At 41.4% G+C, this 25,792-nt stretch overlaps 1 protein-coding gene across 1 annotated transcript in view; it reads right to left on the bottom strand.

The window, feature by feature from the left end:
* Nucleotides 1–205: 205 nt before the first annotated feature.
* LOC120052161 (TBC1 domain family member 2A-like) overlaps nt 206–25,792 on the bottom strand; it is a 45,776-nt gene continuing 20,189 nt past the window's right edge. The window contains exons 10-11 of the mRNA XM_038998993.1: nt 25,438–25,559; nt 206–992 (exon numbers count right to left, since the gene is read on the bottom strand). Coding sequence (XP_038854921.1) covers nt 818–992; nt 25,438–25,559 — 297 coding nt within the window. The 3' untranslated portion in view covers nt 206–817. The remainder of the gene's footprint in view (nt 993–25,437; nt 25,560–25,792) is intronic.

Genomic DNA, 25,792 nt, shown 5'->3' on the forward strand with positions numbered 1-25,792 from the left:
CGACTTGGGTGACTGGAGTCTTTGACAATTTTTCGGGCCTTTCTCTGACACCGCCTAGTATATAGGTTCTGGATGGCAGGAAACTTGGCCCCAGTGATTTACTAGGCCGTACGCACTACCATCTGTAGCACCTTACGGTCAGATGCCGAGCAGTTGCCATACCAGGCGGTGATGCAACCGGTCAGGATGCTCTCGGTGGTGCAGCTGTTTAACTAAGTGAATTAAGTGAATTTGTCCCAATACTTTTGGTCTCCTAAAATGGGGGGGGGGGACTATGTACAAAAATGGATGTAATTTCTGAACAGTTCACCTGATATGGGTGAAAATACCCTCAAATTTAAACTGACAGTCTGCACTTTAACCTCGCAGTCAGTCATTGTATCATTTCAAATCCAAAGTGCTGGAGTACAGAACCAAAACAACATCAAATGCGTCACTGTCCCAACACTTTTGGAGCGCGATGTATCTACCCCTACCACTCCCTGCACATTGTAAATATGGCATTGTAGATATGGTACTGGCACTGACCCTGTATATAGCTTACTTGCTTCCTCGTGTTCTAATTTCTATTTCTCGTCTTTTTTAAATTCTACTTTATACATTTTTATAGTACTATTGATATTGATTACTGCATTGTTGGGAAAGAGCTTGCAAGAAAGGCATTTCACTGTATTTATGCACGTGACAATAAAACATGAACATTGAAAACATCAAACAAGAAATTACAAACCGACAATATCTACTGGGATAAGTGAGTAACAGGAGGCAGGGGGTAAAAGTTCCGATTGGAATCTGGCCAGAGCCTTTTATCCAGAGCTCATGTGGCCCCCTCCCTGTCCTTGTGCTGGCGTCGCTCTCTACCCAGCTTCCTCTGGATACGCTCCAACTCACTCAACTGTACATGCACACACTGAAGGTGCAGGGCCCGTCTCTGACGGAGCAGCCTGAAAGGAAACGGGTTCATGTCGCTGAATGCAATGGTCGTCAGTCTCCTGTGGAAGGAAGGAAAAAGCAGTGTGTGATGTGTGTATCGGTTGTATATTTTGACGCTTATGTTGTCCAGTCACACACTATAATTACATAGAAGTATTTTCAGTCCTGTTAACAAGTGTAGACAAATTAGTGGGAATTGTATTAAATGGTTTTGGGGAGAAGAACAGTCTCTATAACCAGGTTTCCATCCAACCATTTAATGCGGATGAATTACCTGAGGCATACTTGAGAGAATGGCGCTGAAGGAGATGGCTGCTGTTTCACGATCCCGTATCCAATTGTGCTACTTTGCATGTTTTTTTGCGTTATTCGTAACTTATTTGTACATAATCTTTCTGCCACCGTGTCTTATGACCAAAAAGAGCTTCTAGATATCAGGACAGCGATTACTCACCCAAACTGGAGGAATACTTTTTCTTCAACGAGTCGAACGGGAAAGATTTACTTTAGATGCCTGACAAGGCCCTCATCCCCGTCATTCGCAGGAGAAAGAGACGGCGGTATCGAGGACGAAGTTCCAGGTGTCTTGTAAGGATCTGTCGCCGAGAGGGTAATCCACCTTTACCATCAGACATATTAGCCAACGTACAATCAATCGATAATAAAATAGACAAACTACAATCACGTATATCCTACCAACGGGACTTTAAAAATTGTAATATCTTATGTTTCACCGAGTCGTGGCTTAACGACGACATGAATAACATACAACTGGTGGGTTTAAAGCTTTTTCGGCAGGATAGAACAGTGGCCTCTGGTAAGACAAGGGGTGGCGGTTTATGTATATTTGTGAACAACAGCTGGTGCACAAAATCTAAGGAAGTCTCGAGGTTATGCTCACCTGAGGTAGAGTATCTCATGATAAGCTGTAGCAAGAGAGTATGTACATACATACCCCAACCAGAAGCCATGGATTACAGGCAACATCCGCACTGAGCAAAAGGGTAGAGCTGCCGCTTTCAAGTAGCGGGACTCTAACCCTGAAGCTTATAATCCCGCTATGCCCTCCGACGAACCATTAAACAGGCAAAGCGCCAATACAGGACTAAGATTTTATCATGCTCTGACGCTCGTTGGGTGTGGCAGGACTTGCAAACTATTACAGACTACAAAGGGAAGCACAGCCACGAGCTGCCCAGTGACACGAGCCTACCAGACGAGCTAAATTAATTCTATGCTCGCTTCGAGGCAAGTAACACTGAAGCATGCATGAGAGCATCAGCTGTTCCCGGACGACTGTGTGATCACGCTTGCTGTAGCCCATTTGAGTAAGACCTTAAAAAAGGTCAACATTCGCAGGGCCAGACGGATTACCAGGACGTGTATTCCGAGCATGCGCTGACCAACTGGCAAGTGTCTTCACTGACATTTTCAACCTGTCCCTGACTGAGTCTGTAATACCAACATTTTTCAAGCAGACCACCATAGTCCCTGTGCCCAAGAACACTAAGGTAACCTGCCTAAATGACTACCGACCCGAAGCACTCACGTCTGCAGCCATGAAGTGCTTTGAAAGGCTGGTCATGGCTCACATCAACACCATTATCCCGGAAACCCTAGACCCAGCCCAATTTGCATACCGCCCTAACAGATCCACAGATGATGCAATCTCTATTGCACTCCACACTGCCCTTTCCCACCAGGACAAAAGAAACACCTGTGTAAGAATGCTATTCATTGACTACAGCTCAGCTTTCAACACCATGGTGCCTTCAAAGCTCATCACTAAGCAAAGGACACTGAAAATAAACACCTCCCTCTGCAACTGGATCCTGGACTTCCTGACGGGCCGGCTCCAGGTGGTAAGGGTAGGTAACAACACATCCACCACGCTGATCCTCAACACGGGGGCCCCTCAGAGGTGCGTGCCCAGTCCCCTCCTGTACTCCCTGTTCACTCATGACTGCATGGCCAGGCATGACTCCAACACCATCTTCAAGTTTGCCGATGACACAACAGTGTAAAGCCTGATCAACAATGATGAGACAGACTACAGGGAGGAGGTCAGAGACCTGGCCATGTGGTGCAAGGACAACAACCTCTCCCTCAACGTGATCAAGACAAAGGAGAGGATTGTGGACTACAGGAAAAGGAGGACCGAGCATGCCCCCATTCTCATCGACGGGGCTGCAGTGGAGCAGGTTGAGAGCTTCAAGTTCCTCGGTGTCCACATCACCAACAAACTATCATGGTCCAAACACACAAAGACAGTCGTGAAGAGGGCACGACAAGATTTGTCATGAGACTGAAAAGATTTGGCATGGGTCCTCAGATCCTCAAAAAGGTTCAACAGCTGCACCGTCAAGAGCATCCTGACTCTTTGCTTCACTGCCTGGTATGGCAACTGCTCGGCCCCTGACCGCAAGGCACTACACAGGGTAGTGCGTACGGCCCATACATGCCATCCAGGACCTCTATACCAGGCGGTGTCAGAGGAAGGCCCTAAAAATTGTCAAAGACTCCAGCCACCCTAATCATGGACTGTTCTCTCTGCTACCACATGGCAAGCGGTACAGGAATGCCAAGTCTAGGTCCAAAAGGCTTCTTAACAGCTTTTACCCCCAAACCATAAGACTGCTGAACAGCTAATCAAAGGGCTACCCATACCCCTCTTTTACGTTGCTGCTACTCTGTTTATTATTTATACATAGTCACTTTAACTCTACCTACCTACCTACATGTACATATTACCTCAATTACCTCGACTAACCGGTGCCCCCGCACATTGACTCTGTAAACGTAGGTAGAGTGACCCTGTATATAATCCCCTTTACTTCTGCTGTTAAATATTTGTTACTTTTATTTTCTATTTTTTACTTAACACTTGTTTTCTTAACTGCTTAAAGCATTGTTGGTTGTTGGTTAAGGACTTGTAAGTAAGCATTTCACTGGAAGGTCTACACCTGTTTTATTCGGCACATGTGACAAATACAATTTGATTTGATTTGAAAAGTAGTCATGACAGGCCTGAAGGAATTAGGACATTTGTGGGTAAAATGTCCTAATGTTGACAAAACAAAATACACTACACAAGGGTGGATAATATTTTGGTCTGTGAAATTGATTGTGACAATTGCTGTGGAAACACCTTTATGCGCAAATATTGATATAATAACCATCATATCGAAGTAAGCGTAGAGTCACGCGTTTATATGTAACGTTGTAGGCCTACCATCACCACGTGGAAAATCATCAAGAGTATATAGGCAGATGAAATAAGTTATGAACTTCACATGGTGGTTAAGTGCAGATAATCATGCACATTTCCAATAAATAGACAGTTTATTTGTTTAATGCTGATGACATGATCATTGCTTGGCTGCCAATTATTAAATAAAATGATCTTTCTCTTTCATATATTGTACTGTTCTAACTCTAAGCCAGTGGTTCTTAACCTTGTTGGAGGTACTGAACCCCACCAGTTTCATATGCGCATTCACCGAACCCTTCTTAGTTGGAAAAATAAAATAGGATTTTTTTAAATTCAAAACATAGGTATATATTTTACTGGTGCACAAAATGAACCGTGCATCAACATCAACACCGTGTGTTCAAAGAACAAAATCATCAAAACATGATTTTCACACAAAACCAAAAACATAATAATGAATATTTACTGCAAATCAGTGTGACTTCTGCTGTTGCCTTTCAGAGACCAGTTCATAAATGCGCGGCTTCACCTTGGCAAGTGCCACTCTCATGTCATTTTCGCAACAAAGTCTGTTCCTTTTCTTCGTTTTTATGTCCAGCATCCTCGAAAAGGATTGCTCGCAAAGATATGTTGTAACAAACGGTATGAAAATCTCCAGAGCTTTCTTAGCAATAACAGGGTACGTTACCATTTGTTGACACCAAAACGTTGAAAGCGTTGTTGTTCTGAAGAGTTGCTGTTGAACCTGGCTCTGCTGAATTTCAATGATTTCATTGAGGTATTCATCATTGACATCTGTTGTCTCAACACTAAACGTGAACGGCTGTCTCACCCATGCTGGATATGACTCTCTTGTAGGGAAGTATCCGTCGAGAGACTTTGCAAGCTCATCTAAGTGCGTGGCAATTGCTTGCTTCAGTTCCGCGGGTACAGAAATGTCTCCGATTCCAGATACATCTTCGATCTTACTTACACAGTCGTCCAGCAGGGGAAAGTTTGCGAAGTTATCGTTCTCTGTTCGTCGTTTCCATAACGGTAGCTTTTTTTGAAAAGCCTTCAGGTTTTCCTCCGCTTCGATGATGTTGACTCCACCGCCCTGCATCTTTTGATTGAGATGATTGAGAGCTGCGAAGATATCAGCCATGTACGCGAAAATGAGAATGAACTCAGAATTTTTGAAGCAATCTGCATGAAAATGTTGGTGCTCTTGCAAAAACAGGGCTAATTCCACACGCACGGCAAAAACACGATTCAGCACCTGTCCCCGGGATAACCACCGAACGTTAGAATGGTACAAAAGTACCTCGAATTCAGAGCCCATTTCTTTACACAGCTCACTGAAGATGCGGTGCCTCAGAGCACTAGTTCGCACATAGTTCACGCATTCCACTACAATTTTTAATACTTCTGCCAGTTTTGGAGGCAAGGTTTTTGTTGCCAACGCATGCCTGTGCAGAATACAATGCGTAACAATGATGTGTGGTGCATCGGCTTTCACTAGCGCACCAAAACCAGACTTTCTTCCCAGCATGACTGGAGCTCCGTCCGAACAAACTGCAGAAACCATATCCCACAAAAGATTGTTGTCTTTGAAGAAGTCATCCACAAGTTCCTTCACATCGGCTGCCTTAGTTGTTGTTGTAAAGAGGCTTACAAAATAAAAAAATCTTCCTTTATCACGTCGTCTTTCACATAGCGCACGAATACAGCAAGCTGGCTTAGATTGGAAACGTCTGTGGTCTCGTCGAGTTGAAGGCTGAATTTTGCCGGGCTTGAAATCAGATCTGCAACTACTTGAGCCAAGATGTCTTTGCTCATGTCCTCTATTCTGTCGCTGATGGTGTCATTTGAAAGAGGAATTTGGGATAACTTAACTTCAGCCTCTTTTCCCAGCATGATATTCGCCATCTTCAACACAGCTGGTTTTATGAGTGTTTCACCAATGGTGTGTGGTTTGCCCTGCTTTGCGATCAGGTAAGCAACTTCGTACGATGCTGTGAGGATCGGTTTGTTGATGGGTACAAAGCCGAGAACAGGCAGAGTAGCCTTTTCATCGAATCTGGCTCTCTTCACCTTGAATTCAGCGAGCGTTGTGTTCTTGTATTTTCCATCTCCATGCAGCTTAAAGAAGTGTTCTCTTAGTTGTGCTGGTGCTAGACTAGAATTGCTCAACTCGGCATTGCAAATCATGCAGTTAGGACGCTGACTCCCATCACGTTCCGTTATACATGTGAATCCATATTGTACATATTCGTCCGACCACTTTCTTTTTTTGCTCGACATAGTAAGTATGAAGGGATTAAAATACTAAGAAAGAAATCACAAGACGTACCATCACGACAGTCACAAGTCGACTACTGAGCGCACCAAATTCCCTGCAGCACAGATAGGCCAAGCGATGTAGCGTGATCACCTGCAGCCAATGATGGCCAAGCGGGGCGTGTCATCACGAATCATATGAGTCGGATGTGTGTCTTGACCTCCGCCGAACCCCTGAGACTGACTCACCGAACCCCTGGGGTTCGATCGAACCCAGGTTAAGAACCACTGCTCTAAGCTGTACTCCCAAGGAGTGTATGTTGAGTTAAACAGTCAGCTAAACTCTTACCAGCACTTAAGCCCTTCAAGGAACAGGCAGGTGTTGTTGTCTTTTGACAGGTTTAATGCAGAAAAGTGTGAAACTGCAAATACATATATAACAATCTATGCACAGCAAATCAACAAACAAAGTTCACTTTTAAGCTAAGCTAGACTGAGCTAATGAAACTAAACAAAATGCTAATACCTGTAATGGCTATGCTAGATTATTTTGAATGAGGGCCATGCTACAATTGCTAGCGATTTCCAAACACATACAAAAGTTGTATGAAGTTACATATTTCTCAAAATAATGATACACATGTAAAGATAATATTAGAATTATGTTTACTTGCTGATAGTGCCACTATAAGGGCCAAAAACAAAGGGATGGAAATGGATAAATAGCAGTTAGCCTGAACACTGCAAGGTATTGTGTACAAGTGAGTTCACTGTCACATTCTCCTTCTATGGTAAAAACAGGAAGTGAAATGATGACAATCACCACTAGGTGGGGACAAACTGAAATTAATCTATTAAAAGGTTGCAATACATTCCCCGCCTGGCATCTTTTAAGATACCACTTCTAACATATTCACATAAACTTATCTTCAGGGAACAAGAGAAGGGCGATATCTGACATGGGTCTTGGAGACATTGTGTCGGATTACTTTAATTTCCACCTTCCTGACCATTCCATCTTTTGCTCAGAAGAGCCTTCACAATGACTCCTATTGGCCATTCATTATTTCTTGCCTGATTGTCCATCATCAGAACAATGTCTTCTTCCTTGAGGTTGGGTCGCTTGCTTTCTGGTGGCTTTGCAGCGTGTTGAGGTATTCATTGCACCATCTGGCCCAGAATGTGTCCACCAGTACCTGAACTCTTCCACAGTTGCTCAAACAGGTTTCTATTTCTTTTTTTTTCATTTTACATGTACGTTCTACAGTACTGTTGGTCTACAGACTGTTGGTCACAGGTACCTTGTTGGTCACAGATACCTGTATCTGTTGGTCACAGATACCTTGAAAAAATACCTTGAAAAAAAGTAGGGGGTGTGGATCAGAAAACCAGTCAGTATCTCGTGAGCAGCCCGACATCTCCTTTGCATAGAATTGATCAGGCTGTTGATTGTGGCCTGTGGAATGTTGTCCCACTCCTCTTCAATGGCTGTGCAAAGTTGCTGGATATTCGTGGGAACTGGAACACACTGTCGTACATGTTGATCCAGAGTATCCCAAACATGCTCAATGAGTGACTGTCTGATGAGTATGCAGGCCATGGAAGAATTCGGAAATGTTTTGCTTCCAGGAATTGTGTACAAATCCTTGCGACATGGGGCTGTGCATTATCATGATGAAACATGAGGTGATGGTGGCCGATGAATGGCACAACAATGGGCCTCAGGATCTCGTCACGATATCTCTGCGCATTCAAATTGCCATCGATAAAATTCAGACGATATTGCCACTCCTATTTGCCACGTCTTCACTTTGAGCCTACTAGAAAGTGTGTGCCCTCAGGCCTGGAGGGAAGCTTAAATAAGTCATTCCGCTTCCCAAGAATAGTAAAGGCCCTTTTACTGTCTCAAATAGCTGTCCAATCATCCTGTTACCAACCCTTAGTAACCTTCTGGAAAAATTGTGTTTGATCAGATACAATGCTATTTCACTGTAAACAAATTGACAACAGACTTTCAGCACGCTTATAGGTAAGGACACTCAACAAGCACACCACTTACACAAATGACGGATGATTGGCTGAGAGAAATTCATTATAAAATGATTGTGGGGACTGTCTTGTTAGACTTCAGTGCAGCTTTTGAAATTATCGATCATAGTCTGCTGCTGGAAAAACGTATGTGTTATGGCTTTACACCCCCTGCTATAATGTGGATAAAGAGTTGCTTGTCTAACAGAACACAGAGGGTGTTCTTTAATGGAAGCCTCTCAAACATAATTCAGATAGAATTAGGAAATCTCCAGGGTAGCCGTTTAGGCCCCTTGCTTTTTTAAATTTTTACTAACAACATGCCACTGACTAAGAAAATCAGTGTCTATGTATGTGGAAGACTCAACACTATACACGTCAGCTACTACAGCGACTGAAATGACTGCAACACATAACTTCTTATGGCTGCAAGGCAAAGTGTTGAGTAGCCAGTGAAATCGTGCCCATTTCAAACGGCCTCCTACTCAAATCTTGCTCGTACAATATGAATATTATTATTCTTTTTGGATAGAAAACACTTTCTAGTTTCTAAAACAGTTGGAATTATTTCTCTGAGTGAAACACAAGTCCTTCTGCAGCACTTTTCCTGACCAGGAAGTGAAATGTCTTTTCAATCTGATGCCTATACATGGTCTTAACACCTAGGAGTCTGCTGACAGTCTATACGCCTTCCTATTGGTGTAAAGAGGATGTCAGAGAAGAATTTTTTTTGCTCCTCTTGGTCTGTGGTGGAAAAAAACCTATTTCTTTGACCTGAGCGCCCACTTCCGGTATTCTGAAGGAAGTGGGATGGACTTCTGTTTTGCCTTCCTAACGAACGGCTAACGTCTCCGGCTCGAATTTTTTGGGATATATGTGACCATATCATCGTAATGTATGTTTTTTCAATATAGTTTAATCAGATTATTGAAACTTTATTCGGGAGTTTTGCCGTGTTCCGTCGTATGACTGTGTTTACGTTGGGCCACGGCTACTGGAAATGGTAAATGAACAGGGATATTTCTCATTCTGAAACGAAACAACGACTCATCTGGACAGAGGACGCCTGTTTCAACATTCTGATGAAAGATCAGCCAAAGTAAGACTCATTTTATGATGTTATTTCATATATCTGTCGTGCATGTGAACGGGTCGTGGGCGCCCAAATGTGTCTCTCTATTGTGGCTACGCTAATATAGCGATACATTTTGTTTTCGCTGTAAAACATTTAATAAATCGGAAATATTGTTTGGAATCACAAGTTGCCTATCTTTCAATTGCTGCAAACTATATATTTTTCGGAAATGTTTTATGATGAGTAATAAGCTATTTGACGTTGGTGTCTGTTGGTGTCTGTAAATATTATGGCTGCTTTCGGTGCACTTTCTGATTTGTAGCTGAAATGTAAAATATGATTTATACCTGAAATATGCAAATTTTTCGAAAAAAAATATGCTATACAATAAATATGTTATCAGACTGTCATCTGATGAATTTGTTTCTTGGTTAGTGGCTATTTATATCTTTATTTGGTCGAATTTGTGATAGCACCTGATGGAGTAAGAAACTGATGGAGTTAGAAAAGTGGTGTCATTTGCTAACGTGGTTAGCTAATAGATGTACATATTTTGTCTTCCCTGTAAAACATTTTAAAAATCGGACATGTTGGTTTGATTCACAAGAAGTTTATCTTTCATCTGGTGTCTTGGACTTGTTAATGTGTGAAAGTTAAATATTTTTAAAAACTAGCTTTTGAATTTCGCGCCCTGCACTTTGAGCTGGATGTTGTCATATTGTGGGCGGTGTCGGGCTTGCAGCCCAAACAGGTTTTAACAAAGAGTTGCAGTTAGTTTCAGAGTGGGTGGCAAGGAATAAGTTAGCCATAAATATTTCTAAAGCTTAAAGCATTGTATTTGGGACAACACATTCACTAAACCCTAAACCTCAACTAAATCTTGTAATAAATAATGTGGAAATTGGTCAAGTTGAGACGACTAAACTGCTTGGAGTAACCCTGGATTGGCCACGCAGTCATGGGTGAACAGGGAGTACAGGAGAGGGCTGAGAACGCACCCTTGTGGGGCCCTAGTGTTGAGGATCAGCGGGGTGGAGATGTTGTTTCCTACCCTCATCACCTGGGGGAGGCCTGTCAGAAAGTCCAGGACCCAGTTGCACAGGGCGTGGCCGAAACCCAGGGTCTCGAGCTTAATGACGAGTTTGGAGGGCACTACCAGCATTTAACACCATAGTGCACTCCAAACTTGTCATTAAGCTATGGAGACCCTGGGTCTCGACCCCGCCCTGTGCAACTGGGTCCTGGACTTTGACGGGCCCCCCCCAAATTCATAAACCATGTGCACATCTAAAATTTTGCAACCTGTATTGTTCATCATTCGGTCCTCAAGTAAAAAACATTATTAAAAAAGTGTTGTCAATTTTTCTCTTTTATAACAAGTTACCTTCTCCCTACCTTCTCCGCCTTCTACTTGCCCCCTCCATTTTTGTGCTAACGCTGAAATCAGTTGGTTGTAATTTTGGATAGCGAAAACATTTCCATATACGGTATGTTTGTTAACTGCACATAACAGACATAACTCCACCTTTCCTATAATACCATAAATATAATTCCTTTTTTATTGTTTCAAATACTTGTCTTATATTATTTCCAATGTATCTTCCATGTAAAAAAAACCTGTCTGATCAGGATGAATAATATCTGGCAAAATCTTTTTATTTCTATTGTGCTATGCATTTTGCTAGGATTTTTGCATCTCAATACTGAAGTGTAAGGGACCTCAAGTTTTTAAGACTGGATTTTTATCCTTACCATACACTTACTTATCTTTCCTGTTTCAGTAATAGGGAAATCAAATCTTCTTGGTGAGTAGCTGATGAATTACCATTTTTGTAGGAGTGATTAAAACATGATAAAAGTAGATCTTTGAGTAGATAAATAATTTAACATTCAACTGGTATGCCATCCAGCCCTGGACTTTTCCCTGGCCTAAAGGCTTTAATTGCATCAAGTTCCTCCTCTGCAATTTAGCCCCCACACAAGTGTTTCTGTACAACTGTTAATTTTACACTATTATTCAGGAAATCATTACTTGCAGTTAACTTCAGTTAGTGGAAATGGAGGAGACTGAAAAGAGAACATACGCTTAAAGTACTTTGCTTCCTCCTTCAAAATATTAATTGGTGAATCATGGATGACTGTAGGTTTCTGTAAATAATGTTTGGTAGCATTTTTATGTTGAAGATTCAACAATAATTTGGTTCATTTTTCACAATTTTCCATCCAATTAGCTTTGTTATTTATAATACATTATACTTGATCGTTCCAAATAAGTTCCTAATTTTCTTTTTGTTATTCCTCTAACTTATTATGTGCCTCTTTGGTACTGTTTTTATTGCTATCCATCTGTACTGCTATTTCTTGTATTTCCTTCGTTAATATAAACTTTTGACAAAAATAGTTTTTGTTTGAAAGAATATTTAATTGCATGACCTCTAAATAGGCACATTTAAAAGTGTCACACTATAAGGGGATCTGCTGTACATAACGTGCATTGGGAAAGTATTCAGACCCCTTGACTTTTTCCACATTTTGCTACATTGATTAAATTAACTTGTTATGGATAGGGGGCGTGCCCAGAGTAAACTGCCTGCTACTCAGTCCCAGTTGCTAATATATGCATATTATTAGTAGATTTGGATAGAAAACACTCTGAAGTTTCTAAAACTGTTTGAATGATGTCTGTGAGTATAACATAACTCATATGGCAGGCAAAAACCTGAGAATAATCCAACCAGGGAGTGGGAAATCAGCAACTGGGACTGAGTAGCAGGCCGTTTACTCTGGGCACGCTTTTCACCCAAACGTGAAAATGCTGCCCCCTATACATAAGAAGTTTTAAGTCCTTTTGCCACATTTTTGGAAATATGAGTGGGGTCATTGTCCATTTGGAAGACCCATTTGTGACCAAGCTTTAACTTCCTGACTGATGTCTTGAGATGTTGCTTCAATATATCCACATACTTTTCCTACCTTGTGATGCCATCTATTTTGTGAAGTGCACCAGTCCCTCCTGCAGCAAAGCACCCCCACAACATGATGCTGCCACCCCTGTGCTTCACAGTTGGGATGGTGTTTTTCGGCTTGCAAGCCTAACCCTTTTCCCTCCAAACATAACGATGGTCATCATGGCCAAACAGTTCTATTTTTGTTTCATCAGTCCAGAGGACATTTCTCCAAAAAGTACGATCTTTGTCCCCATGTGCAGTTGCAAACCATAGTCTGGCTTTTTTTATGCCGGTTTTGGAGCAGTGGCTTCTTCCTTGCTGAGCGGCCTTTCAGGTTATGTCGATATAGGACTCGTGTTGCTGTGGATATAGATACTTTTGTACATGTTTCCTTCAGCATCTTCACAAGGTCTTTTGCTATTGTTCTGGGATTGATTTGCACTTTTCGCACCAAAGTACGTTCATCTCTACGAGACAGAACGCGTCTCCATCCTGAGCGGTACGATGGCTGCGTGGTCCAATGGTGTTCATACTTGCGTACTATTGTTTGTACAGATGAACGTGGTACCTTCAGGCGTTTGGAAATTGCTCCAAAGGATGAACCAGACCACAATTTTTTTCTGAGGTCTTGGCTGATTTCTTTTGATTTTACCATGATGTGAAGCAAAGAGGCACTGAGTTTGAAGGTAGACCTTGAAATGCATCCACAGGTACACCTCCAATTGACTCAAATTATGTCAATTAGCCTATCAGAAGCTTCTAAAGCCATGACATTATTTTCTGAAAATTTCCAAGCTGTTTAAAGGCACAGCCAACTTTGTATGTAAACCTCTGACCCACTGGAATTGTGATACAGTGAGTTATAAGTGAAATAATCTGTCTGCAAACAATTGTTGAAAAAAGTACTTTTGTCATGCACAAAGTAGATGTCCTAACCGACTTGCCAAAACTATAATTTGCGGAATGGTTGAAAAATGAGTGCTATTGACTCCAACCTAAGTGTATGTAAATTTCTTCAACTGTATATAAAGTATTTAGATAAGTATTCAGACCCTTTGCTATGAGATTCGGAATTGAGCTCAGGTGCATCCTGTTTCCACAGATCATCCTTCTACAACTTGATTGGAGTCCACTTGTGGTAAATTCAAGTGCATGTCATAGCAAAAATCAAGCATGAGGTGGATGGAATTGTCCGTAGAGCTCCAAGACAGGATTGTATCAAGGCACAGATATGAGGAAGGGTACCAAAACATTTTTGCAGCATTGATGGTCCCCAAGAACACAGTGGCCTCCATCATTCTTAAATGGAAGAAGTTTGGCACCACCAAGACTCTTTCTAGAGCTTGCCCCTTGGCCAAACTGAGCAATCGGGGGAGAAGGGCCTTGGTCAACAAGGTGACCAAGAACCTGACGTTCACTCTGACAGAGCTCCTGGGTTCCTCTTTGGAGATGGGAGAACCTTCCAGAAGGACAACCATCTCTACAGCACTCCACCAATCAGGCCTTTACGGTACAGTGGCCACACGGAAGCCACTCCTAAGAAAAAGTCACATGCCAGGCTGTTTGGAGTTTGCCAAAAGGCACCTAAAGGACTCTCAGACTCTCAGACAGGATTCTCTGGTCTGATGAAACCAAGATGGAACTCTTTGGCATGAATGCCAAGTGTCAGGTCTGGAGGAAACCTGGCACCATCCCTACGGTGAAGCATGGTGGTGGCAGCATCATGCTGTGGACACTGGGAGACTAGTCAGAATCAAGGGAAAGATGAACAGAGCAAAGTACAGAGAGATCCTTCATATAAACCTGCTTCAGGGCGCTTAGGACATCAGGCCGGGTAGAAGGTTCACCTTCCCACAGAACAACAACCCTAAGCACACAGCCAAGAAAACGCAGGAGTGGCTTCGGGACAAGTCTTATAATGTCCTTGAGTAGCCCAGCCAGAGCACAGACTTGACCCCGATCGAACATCTCTGGAGAGACCTGAAAATAGCGGTGCAGCGACACTCCCCATCCAACCTGACAGAGCTTGAGAGGGTCTGCATGGGAGAAGAATGGGAGAAACTCCCAAATACAGGTGTGCCAAGCTTGTAGCGTCATACCCAAGAAGACTGTAATTGCTGCCAAAGGTGCTTCAACAATGTACTGAGTAAAGGGTCTGAATACTTACGTAAATGTGATATTTCATTTTTTTTTTTTGCAACAATGTCTAAAAACCTGTTTCTGCTTTGTCATTATGGGGTATTGTGTGTAGTTTGATGAGGGGAAAAAAAGATTTAATACATTTTAGAATAAGGTCTGAATACTTTTTGAATGTTATTCTTAGGGCTAGGAGTCCCACTAGCTGGACAACATCCGGTGAAACTGGAGGGGGCGCAATTCAAATAAATAATCATACAAATTGTGTATATTAAACATTTAGGTACATACAAGTGTCTTATTTCGGTTGAAAGCTTAAATTATTGTTAATCTAACTGCACTGTCCGATTTAGCTATTACAGCGAAAGCATGCCATGCGATTGATTGAGGACGGCGCCCCTCATCAAAATATTTTTACACTGGCACAGGTTTCGCAAATTCACAAATAACGATTAAATATTCACTTACTTTTTGAAAATCTTCCTCTGATTTGTCATCCAAAGGGTCCCAGCTATAATATGTAGTGTCGTTTTGTTAGATAAAATCCTTCTTTATATCCCAAAAAGTCAGTTTAGTTGTCGCCATCGATTTGAGTAATTCACTCGTTCAACATGCAGAGAAAAGAATCCAAAAATCTACCCCTAAATTTTGTTTCAACAAGTCAAAATGTGTTTCTATTTACTCCTCAGGTACCCTAAAATGTAATCAAACTATCATATTTCTCATAGAAAGAAGTACGTTCAATAGGAAACCGATTTTAGCAGGTGCGTCTGGTCTTCATCGCGCGTCCAAACATGAATTTCCAAGACTGTGTCCCTGTACTAAAACTGATAATTGGTATCCGTTTTGGAAGTTACAAGCCTGAAACCTTGAACATAGACTGCTGACACCCTGTGGAAGCCAAAGGAATTGCATCCTGGGAGCTAGAATTCAGTTTGCCCCTATACTTTCCATTCTAAAAGCATGGTAACTCTCAACAAAAAAAATTACACTTGGTTTTTCTTTGGATTTTCTCCTGCCATATCTATTGTGTTATAATCTCCTACATTATTTTAACATTTCAACTCATCCCAAAAACAAAGAAAACCCCTTGAATAAGTAGGCATTTCCAAACTTTTGACTGGTACTGTAGAGTAAATAGCCAAATCAATTTATCGTCCAATAGCATATTTAAAATGATCCAAAATATCTCAAAGGTTACCTGTAAACTTTGGCAAAAAATTTCAAACTACTTTTGTAATAGAACTTTAGGTATTTTTTAACATTAAAACTTCTTGTCAATAGGGGGGCGCTGTTTTCACTTTGGAAAAAATCGTGCCCAAATGAAACGGCCTCGTACTCTTTTCTAGATCATACAATATGCATATTATTATTACTATTGGATAGAAAACACTCAAGTTTCTAAAACTGTTTGAATTATATCTGTGAGTAAAACAGAACTCATTTTGCAGCAAACTTCCATACAGGAAGTGAAAAATCTGAAAACGAGGCTCTGTTTCAGGGTCTGCCTATTCAACTGGCTTTTATTTATCGATATGCATGCACTTCATACGCCTTCCACTAGATGGCAAAAGGCAGTGGAAGGTGGAATGGGGTGTCTAGCTTGATCTGAGGCCGAACAAGAGCTTTTGGAGTGACAGGTCCGGAATTTTCTTTGTCTTCTCAGGCGCGCGGCGGAGCTCGACATTGTGTTCTGAAAAGCGTTCGGTTTACATGGCGAATATCTCCGGCTCTGATTTTATTTGATACATATTATAATAACATCATAAAGTAGGTTTTTTCAACCGAGTTTTATCAGTTTATTCAACTTTTATTGGGACATTGAGTTTTCCGTTCTTTGCGTCAAGAGAGGATGGGAATGATAGAAACCGTGGCTAGCATTGTGGCGCGAATTCGACAGAAGAAATGGACATTCTAAAACCAAACAATGATTTATTCTGGACCAAGGACTCCTTGTACAACATTCTGATGGAAGCTCAACAAAAGTAAGAAAACTTTTATGATGTTATTTCGTATTTCTGTGTAAAATGTTGAGTCCTATTCTCCGCCGTTTTGGTGAGCGCTGTCTCGCAATAACGCAAGCTGTATGTTATGGTAAAGTTATTTTTAAAAATCTAACACAGCGGTTGCATTAAGAACCAGTGTATCTTTCATTTGCCATACAACAAGTATTTTTATGTAAAGTTTATGATGAGTTCTTTGGTCAGATTAGGTGAGTGTCCAAAATATCTCAGGAGATTCTGGTGAATCGATGCTACGTATTCACAATGTATAATCAGGATTTGTAGCTCTAAATATGCACATTTTCGATCAAAACATAAATGTATTGTATAACATGTTATAAGACTGTTATCTGATGAAGTTGTTTCTTGGTTAGTGACTAATTTTATCTCTATTTTGTCGGTTTTGTGAAAGCTACCTATGCGGTGGAAACAGGGTGAAAATATGCGGTTGTGTGTTTCGCTATTGTGGTTAGCTAATAGAAATACATATTGTGTTTTCGCTGTAAAACATTTTAAAAATCGGAAATGATGGCTGGATTCACAAGATGTTTATCTTTCATTTGCTGTATTGGACTTGTGATTTCATGAAAATTATATTATATGATATCCCTGTCCCGTTAGGCTAGGCTATGCTAGTCAGCTTTTTTGATGAGGAGGATCCCGGATCCGGGATGGGTATTAAGTAAAGGTTATTAATCGATAAAATTGAAGACGGGATGATCTGTGTTCAATACAGGATTAAAACCAACTATAGCTATCTTTCTGGTCTCGCGCCTCTAACAAACAGGACACTTCGATGGATTCTCCTTCAAGATGGCCGTACTTCTTCATTATACAAAGGAATAACCTCAACCAATTTCTCAAGACTGTTGACATCCAGTGGAAGCGGTAGGAACTGCAATCAGGTCCCTTAGAAATCTGGTTTCCTAATGAAACCTCATTGAAAAGAGAGTGACCTCAAAAAAAGGTCACTCGGGGTCCTCGGGGTTTGTCCTCGGGGTTTCGCCTGCTAAATAAGTTCTGTTATACTCACAGACATGATTCAAACAGTTTTAGAAACGTCAGAGTGTTTTCTATCCAAATCTACCAATAATATGCATATCTTCTGGGGATGAGTAGCTGGCAGTTTAATTTGGGCATGCTTTTCATCCAAAATTCCGAATGCTGCCCCCTACCCTAGAGAAGTTAACTTGGTACGCCCAGAGAATTGCCCTAAAGGCGGTTATGCCCACTTCTGACCCGAAGGTATAAGACATGTGAGTGAGGAATTAACATATCAGACTAAGTGACCAAGGTCTAAAAAATCAACGAACCCAAAACTCAACCCAAGGTTGAAGACAAAGAAATCTTTTTCTACCCATGCTACTGATGAGTAGCTGTGTCTAAGCGGGTGAATTCAAGCCGGACCACCTAAACTCCACTCTCAATCGAATCGTGGTATCTACACTGTTTCATTCCTATGCTGTGAGCTCTGAGCTACAGAGCTGTCTGTCCTCAGAAGACCCCTCCCAGAGCAAGGACGAGGAATCAGACCAAAAGGACACTGACATCGTGAGGACGACCAGAGAGTTGCGCCGGATAAGTGCGTCTTTGACAAGCCTAAACGACCCACGCGGAGCTTCCCATCTGAGACCTCCCACACGTAATTACATCATTATATTCTGACCCATAAAAGCGGCAGTTTGGGGCAAGGCTAGGGTTAAAATAAGCATAGCTGACAAATGCACCCAAATGTATATTTCTCTCTTGTACTTTCTCTTTTTCTCTCTCTTTTAAATCCCCATTTTGGGTAACACGCGCCATGGTGTGTTGGCTCGTTATACTAAGTTCTAATCAATAGCCTAGAACGTGTTTTTGTGTATGTGTATCTTTTATCATCATTTTAGCTTTCTAGTAAATAAGTACTCAACTAAGATTGGTGTGGTACGAACTCATTGGTGAGACCCGGGTCCGTGCAGATTCCCGGATTATGCGACGTTCAGAATGAGACTGTAGAGGAAACTGATTAATTAGCGACTGTTGTAAAATCGATATTCTGATACTCTTTGAGTTAATTTGGGAAATAGAAACTCAATAAAACTAATTTTCCCATGGTGCCCCAGGTTAATGAGTTAAAAATTGCTTGATTCAGTTAATCACGCATTTGGAAACCTTTAAATCATTCGATGAGCAACAGTCGTCACATTAACCAATACAACGTCACGACAGGGGGCACTGTGGGGTCCATTAGACTGTTTGCGCACCTTGTGGACCTGCAGAATGTCTCTTCCCTATTGGAGCAGAATGTCAGCAACTGGGTCGATGGTGGGGGGGAGGATCTTGTCAGCTATTGAGTTCAACTGACAATGATGGTATGCAGCCCTGTTGTCCAGAATCTAAATGCACTTGATCAGGGTAGGGAGCGGGAGACTGGTCTTTCCATCTGCAGACTCCATAACGTAGCCATAGGCTCTTTTCCAAGCTGTTTTGGCTACTCCTGCACAGGTTTTCAAGGTGTAAGGAGCTGTAGTTCCCTGAATGTTAAACATTTCAATTAACTTTATCCTGGCAAGTGACATGTTACTTTGGTCATCCAAGATCGCATACATCTTCTTGAGTTCTTTGCGATGGCCATCGGGATACACACTCACCAGGCAGATCTTTGAGGTGGACTTGCCATCTATGTATGGTGGCCAGGTGCCTTTCAATGGGGCCTCACAATCCTTTGCCTGATAAGAGGTCGATACACAGCAGCGGAAACATATGAGATTCTCCTTGAGGAACTTCTTGTGGTCATTTAAAACCATGGTTCTGAAGCCTCTACAATTCTTCAGTAGGTGATGCTTGTTGTGGAGAGGACACTGCCTATCTGGTCCATCTGACTTCTTTGCCTTGTTTGCTTTCGGGGAAGCATCTGATGATGTCACATTCATTTTATGTACAGAGACAGCCGTTCTTAAATTGGAGAAACCTGCCTTCTCATTCTTGTGAATGACTGTAGGGAGGGGGAGGGATACACTCAAAGTCCTTGAAGAAAGTGAAAGGGGGAAGGATACACCATACTCTCTCAAGGACTTTGACGCTTGAGACATACATTTGTCCTGAAGGTAGAAGGGCAGCTTCTTCACAATGGGCTGCACTCCTTTTGCGGTGTCAAGCTAAGCCTGGTAGGTATCCATCTAGCTTTGCTGCATTCAGCTCAAGTAGAATGTCAGTGAGCTCTTGAAGCTTTTTACTATCTTTGTTAAGCATCTTGGAAAAGTGTTCTACTTTCAGTAAGAGAGCTCTCTCTATGGCCTCTGTTGAACTATATGTTTTCTCCAGCCTTTCCCAGATCATTGTAATCCCAAGTGTGGGATTCCTAATGTTCACTGATTTGATCCTGAGTGTGTGCTCATTTATTCCTTTCCCTAGCCACTTAATAAGAAGGTCCATCCCTTCACTTGCTGTGAGCTCAAGACCGTTGATTGCGTTGAGGTTGGTGGACTTCCAGGTGTGGAAGTGCTCAGGGAGTTCATCAAACATAATAGGTCCTGAGGAAGCCAGTAGATTTTTTAAATCGAGAAACCTGGCAAGATCAGTGGTAGCACTGTTAGGGTCATCCGTAGTATGGGCTCTGTGTGATGATCTGGTGGGGAGAGAGCTGTACTGTAGTGTGTAGCCTCTCTGGTGTGGTGGTGCTCCGTTGAGGATGGGCGTGCTGTTCTCTTCTCTGGTAAAATGCAACAGACTCATGGCTCGGTTGCTGGGTGCTGGGACATATCAGTGCTTAGATTGACTGGTTGAGGTGTGCTGTCTGGTTGAGGGTGTGGCAAACTTCTTCCTTTGTCTCAGAAAGTTTGCTGAAGGCGACTTGGAATGACAGGTAACATATTCCTCTGTTCTTTGGAGAACACTGGCTTGGAGGGAAAGGTACTCTGTCTCTTTATTATGTTTGACGGCTCCTAGGTCTGCTGCCACTGCCTCCAAGACAGCAGCCTTGGCTATAGCAACCTCAGCTTCTTTTTCCTGCTTTACAAGTGTAACTTCAAGACGGTGTCTCTCTATTTTGAAATCTATTTCTCTTTGGGAGTAGGCTAATCTGGCTTTAGCTGCCTCAGCTCTTGCTCTAGCTTTGGCAGTACTTGCATGTGTGTTCACAGATGAGCAGGATTACTTGCTGGAGCGAGAGGAGATGGACCCACGGTCGATACCCTCTTGCGAAATTGTTGTCAGATGGAACATCTCTATTGCTAACAGGATCCATTGTTGTAGTGAGGACAATGGGAAGTGTCTGGCTACTGTAGTCATTTTGGCACTCTTACAGCCGCAGATGATGCAGTGGTAAGTATCCAACTTCCATCTTCATAGTACCTGGTGTGTGGTTATCATTTCACTGTACTGTTCTCATTCTACTCCCAAGGAGTGCATGTTGAGTTAAACAGCTAGCTAAACTCTTAATGTCACTAAAGTCCTCCAAGGAACTGGCAGGTGTTGTCTTTTGGTAGGTTTAATGCAGTTAAGAAAATAGAGTTAAGAAAATATTTACTAAATAAACTAAAGTAAAAAAAATAACAATAATGAGGCTATATACAGAGGGTACCGGTACTGAGTCAATGTATGGGGGTACAGGTCAGTTGAGGTAATTTGTACATGTAGGTAGCGGTAAAGTGACTAAACAGGAAGTAGCAGCAGTGTAAAAACAAAGTGGGCGGTTGTCAATGTAAATAGTCCGGGTGGCCATTTGATTAATTGTTCAGCAGTCTTATGGCTTAGGGGTAGAAGCTGTTAACCTCTCTTGGGCACGTGAGACGATAGCGTCCCACCTCTTCAACAGCCAGTGAAACTGCTGGGTGCCAAATTCAAATACAGAAATACTCATTATAAAAATTCTGAAAACAAAACATATTTTACATAGGTTTAAAGATTAACTGCTTGTGAATCCAACCACGGTGTCAGATTTTAAAAATGCTTTAAGGCGAAAGCATACATTACGATTATGAGAACATAGCCCACTAGACAAATCATTACAAACAGTAGCCAGCCAGGTAGAACAGTTACACAATTTAGAAATAGAGATAAAATTAATCCCTTACCTTTGATGATCTACATATGGTTGAACTCAGCAGACATTAATTTACTCAATAAATGTTATTTTTGTTCGATAAAGTCTCTTTATACCCAAAAACCTCAGTTTTGTTCGCGCGTTTTCTTCAGTAATCCACATGCTAAAACGCAGTAAAAACAGGAAGACAAAAAAATCTAAATTGTATCCGTAAAGTTCATAGAAACGTGTCAAACGATGTTTATATTCAAACCTCAGGTTGTTTTTAGCCTAAATAATCAATAATATTTCAACCGGACAATAACGTCATCAATATAAAATGTAAACAAGAAACGCACTCTCTCGGTCTTGCGCAGGAAAAAGCTCTGTGACACGGCAGGGTCCACTCATTCAGACTGCTCTTACTTCTTCATTTTTCAGAATACAAGCCTGAAACATTTTCTGAAGACTGTTGACATCTAGTGGAAGGCATAGAAACTGCATTTGGAGTCCTAAGTCAATGGATACTGTATTGGCATTGAATAGAAAACTACAAAACAAAAACAAAAAACTACTTCCTAAATGGATTTTTCTCAGGTTTTTGCCTGCCAAATCAGTTATGTTATACTCACAGACACTATTTTAACAGTTTTGGAAACTTTAGAGTGTTTTTTATCCAAATCTACCAGTTATATGCATATCATATATTCTGGGCCCGAGATGCAGGCAGTTTAATTTGGGCATGCATTTCATCCAAAATTCCGAATGCTGCCCCCTACCCTAGAGAAGTTAAGGAGCTTTTTGGACCTAGACAATACTGCATGCCGTGCGGTAGTAGAGAGAACAGTCTGACTTGGGTGACTGGAGTCTTTGACAATTTTTTGCGCCTTCCTTTGACACCGCCTAGTAAATAGGTCCTGGATGGCAGGAAGCTTGGCCCCAGTGATGTACTGGGCCGTACGCACTACCCTCTGTAGCGTCTTACGGTCAGATGCCAAGCAGTTGCCAGTCAGGGATGCAGCCGGTCAGGATGCTCTCGATGGTGCAGCTGTAGAACTTTGAGGATCTGGGGACCCAACCCAAATCGTTTCAGTCTCGTGAGGAGAAAAGCTGTTGTCGTGCCCTCTTTATGACTGTCTTGTTGTGTTTGACCCATGATAGTTTACTGGTGATGTGGACACCAAGGAACTTGAAACTCGACACGCGACTGAGGTGATATAATCCGCAATGACAGATGAATCCCTGAACATATTCCAGTCAGTGCTAGTAAAACAGTCCTGTAGCATAGCATCTGCGTCATCTGCCCACTTCTTTATTGACAGAGTCACTGGTGCTTCCTGCTTCAGTTTTTACTTAAAAGCAGGAATCAGCAGGATAGAATTACGGTCATATTTGCCAAATGGAGGGTGAGGTAGAGCTTTGTACTCATCTCTGCGTTTGGAATAAAGGTGATCTAGATTTTTTTCCTCTGGTTGCACGTGACGTGCTGGTAGAAATTAGGTAAAACGGATTTAAGTTTGTCTGCATTATCGTCCCGTCAATTATAAGTACCGCTTCTGTATGAGCATTTTCTTGTTTGCTAATGGCCTTATACAGCTCGTTGAGTGTGGTCTTAGTGCCAGCGTCGGTTTGTTGTGGTAAATCGACGGCTACGAAAAATATAGATGAAAACTCTTGGTAGATAGTGTGGTCTACAGCTTATCATGAGGTACTCTACCTCAGGCGAGCAATACCTCGATACTACCTTAATATTAGACGTCGCACACCAGCTGTTATTGACAAATAGATACACACCCCCACCCCTCGTCTTTTTTGGACGTAGCTGTTCTGTCCTGCCAATGCACGGAAAACCCAGCCAACTGTATGTTATCCGTTAAAACGTCTTAAGGCTAGGGGGCAGTATTTTGACGTCCGGATGAAAAGCGTGCCCAAAGTAAAGAAGCTAGGATATGCCTCTAATTGGTAGATTTGGATATAAAACTCTGAAGTTTCTAAAACTGTTAGAATATAGTCTGAGTATAACAGAACTGATTTGGTAGGCGAAACACCGAGCACAATCCATCCAGGGAAAAAATAATGAGGTTATTGTGTTTCCCAATGGTTTTCTATTGAAAGCCCTATTTATGAGGAACCTGGTTGCAGTTGCTATGGCTTCCACTAGATGTCAGTCTTTAGAAATTAGTTGATGTTTTTCTTTTGAGAAATTAAGAAGTATGGCTGTTCTTTGTAAGTGTCACTCCAAGTGGACTCTATTGTTTGGCGGTGTGAACTGGAACGCGCTTCACTTTGTTTTTATCCGGTATTAGAAACAGTTTATTCCGTCTTAAATTGTATCGATTATTTACGTTTTAGGGTACCTGACGTTGGATTAGGAACGTTGTTTGAAATGTTTGGACCAAGTTTACAGGTAACTTATTAGATACTTTGTAGGTATGTTGGGCGAGTTGAAACCCGTGTATTTCTGAATAAAACATGCCAAATAAATTGACATTTTTGGGACATAAAAGAAGGACATTATCGAACAAAAGGACCATTTGTGATGTTTCTGGGACATTTTGGAGTGCCAACAGAAGAAGATCTTCAAAGGTAAGACATTAATTATATCACTATTTATGACTTTTGTTGCGCACCTGTCTGGTTGAAATATGATTTCCATGTGTTTGTATGCGGCGCGCTGTCCTCAGATAATCGCATGGTCTGCTTTCGCCGTAAAGCCTTTTTGAAAATCTGACACAGCGGCTGGATTAACAAGAAGTTAAGCTTTATTTTGATGTATAACACATATATTTTCAAGAATGTTGAATATTGGTATTCCTGTAGTTTGAATTTGGTGCGCTGCCATTTCACTGGATGTTGTCAAATCAATCCCGCTAAAGGGATTGGCGCGTGAAGGGATCCATAAAAGGTTTTAATGCCACCATAACGGCCAAAAACGAAGGAATGGACGTGTATAGATAGCAGTTAGCCTAGACACTCCAAGATATTGTGTACAACTAAATAACTTCCTGTCACATTCTTCTTCTATGGTAAAAACAGGAAGTGCAATGACAATGGTAATTACAACAATTACCACTAGTTGGGGACAAACTGAAATAAATATATTTGAAGGTTCCAATACATATCATATTGTCATATTGTAATAACCTACCCTGTCCACTTTATCAGCGAACTCTTGTCTAGAGAGACAACGCGCCAAAACCAGAGTGGGCAAGTTTACTAATTAGGTAGAGTTGAAAATGCGGTGGAAACACATTGAACTTCTGTTTTTTTTATTTGGTACATGGCAATTAAAGCTGGAATCCGTAATGGTGAAACTGCCATCTCCGTTTGTGATATTACAACAAAGAAATTACTACAAAACAACACAGTTTTTCCCTCTTGGAAATTATTACACGCGTGATAGCTCAGTTTGTATTGCGTTGTTTTTTTACCACGATGTTGGATGCTCCTCCGTTTCATAAATAAAACAATAACAAATGTGCTTGGGCAAACAGTGGTGCCGTTTCCCCTTATGTGGATTTCAGCTTTAAGCGCTTAAGTGCTTTTAATGTGCACTAATGTCATCACATAGAGCTTTTATCTGTACCAATTCAGTTTGATGGAAACACACCTCTGGTGGGAAAATGTGCATATTATTTTTAGAATAGTCGCAAGGAAATCTGCCGCAAAATGGATGGAAACCTAGCTACTGAGATAACAAATAAAAGAAAAATGACTGACAAATGAATTTGTCATCACAAGGAAATTAACATTGTATATTGTTGCACTACTGCAGTTGGTTTAATTGCCATCAATCAGATTGTCCTTCATTAGATCTATAGATTAGGGGATAACGTATCTACCTGCTGTCTGTGATGGTTCTGGTGATGAAACGGAGGTACTGGTAGATATCCACACTATGATGAATCTTCAGAATGTCCTCTTCTGTGTATTTGAAGAGCGCCAATGCATAGCGAAATATCACCTGTAAAAATATGTGATAAAATATTATGTCCATTAAGTAGTATTGTTTCTTGCTACTATGACAGTAGTGAATAGAAATCAAATCAAATTGTATTTGTCACATGCGCCGTGAAATGCTTACTTACAAGCCCTTAACCAACAATGCAGTTCAAGAAATAGAGTTGATAAAATATTTACTAAATAAACTAAAGTTAAAGAAATCTCAATCAATCAAAAAGTAACACTACATTTACA

This window comes from Salvelinus namaycush, chromosome 8 (genome assembly GCF_016432855.1).
Source record: "Salvelinus namaycush isolate Seneca chromosome 8, SaNama_1.0, whole genome shotgun sequence".
NCBI classification, from domain to species: domain Eukaryota; kingdom Metazoa; phylum Chordata; class Actinopteri; order Salmoniformes; family Salmonidae; genus Salvelinus; species Salvelinus namaycush.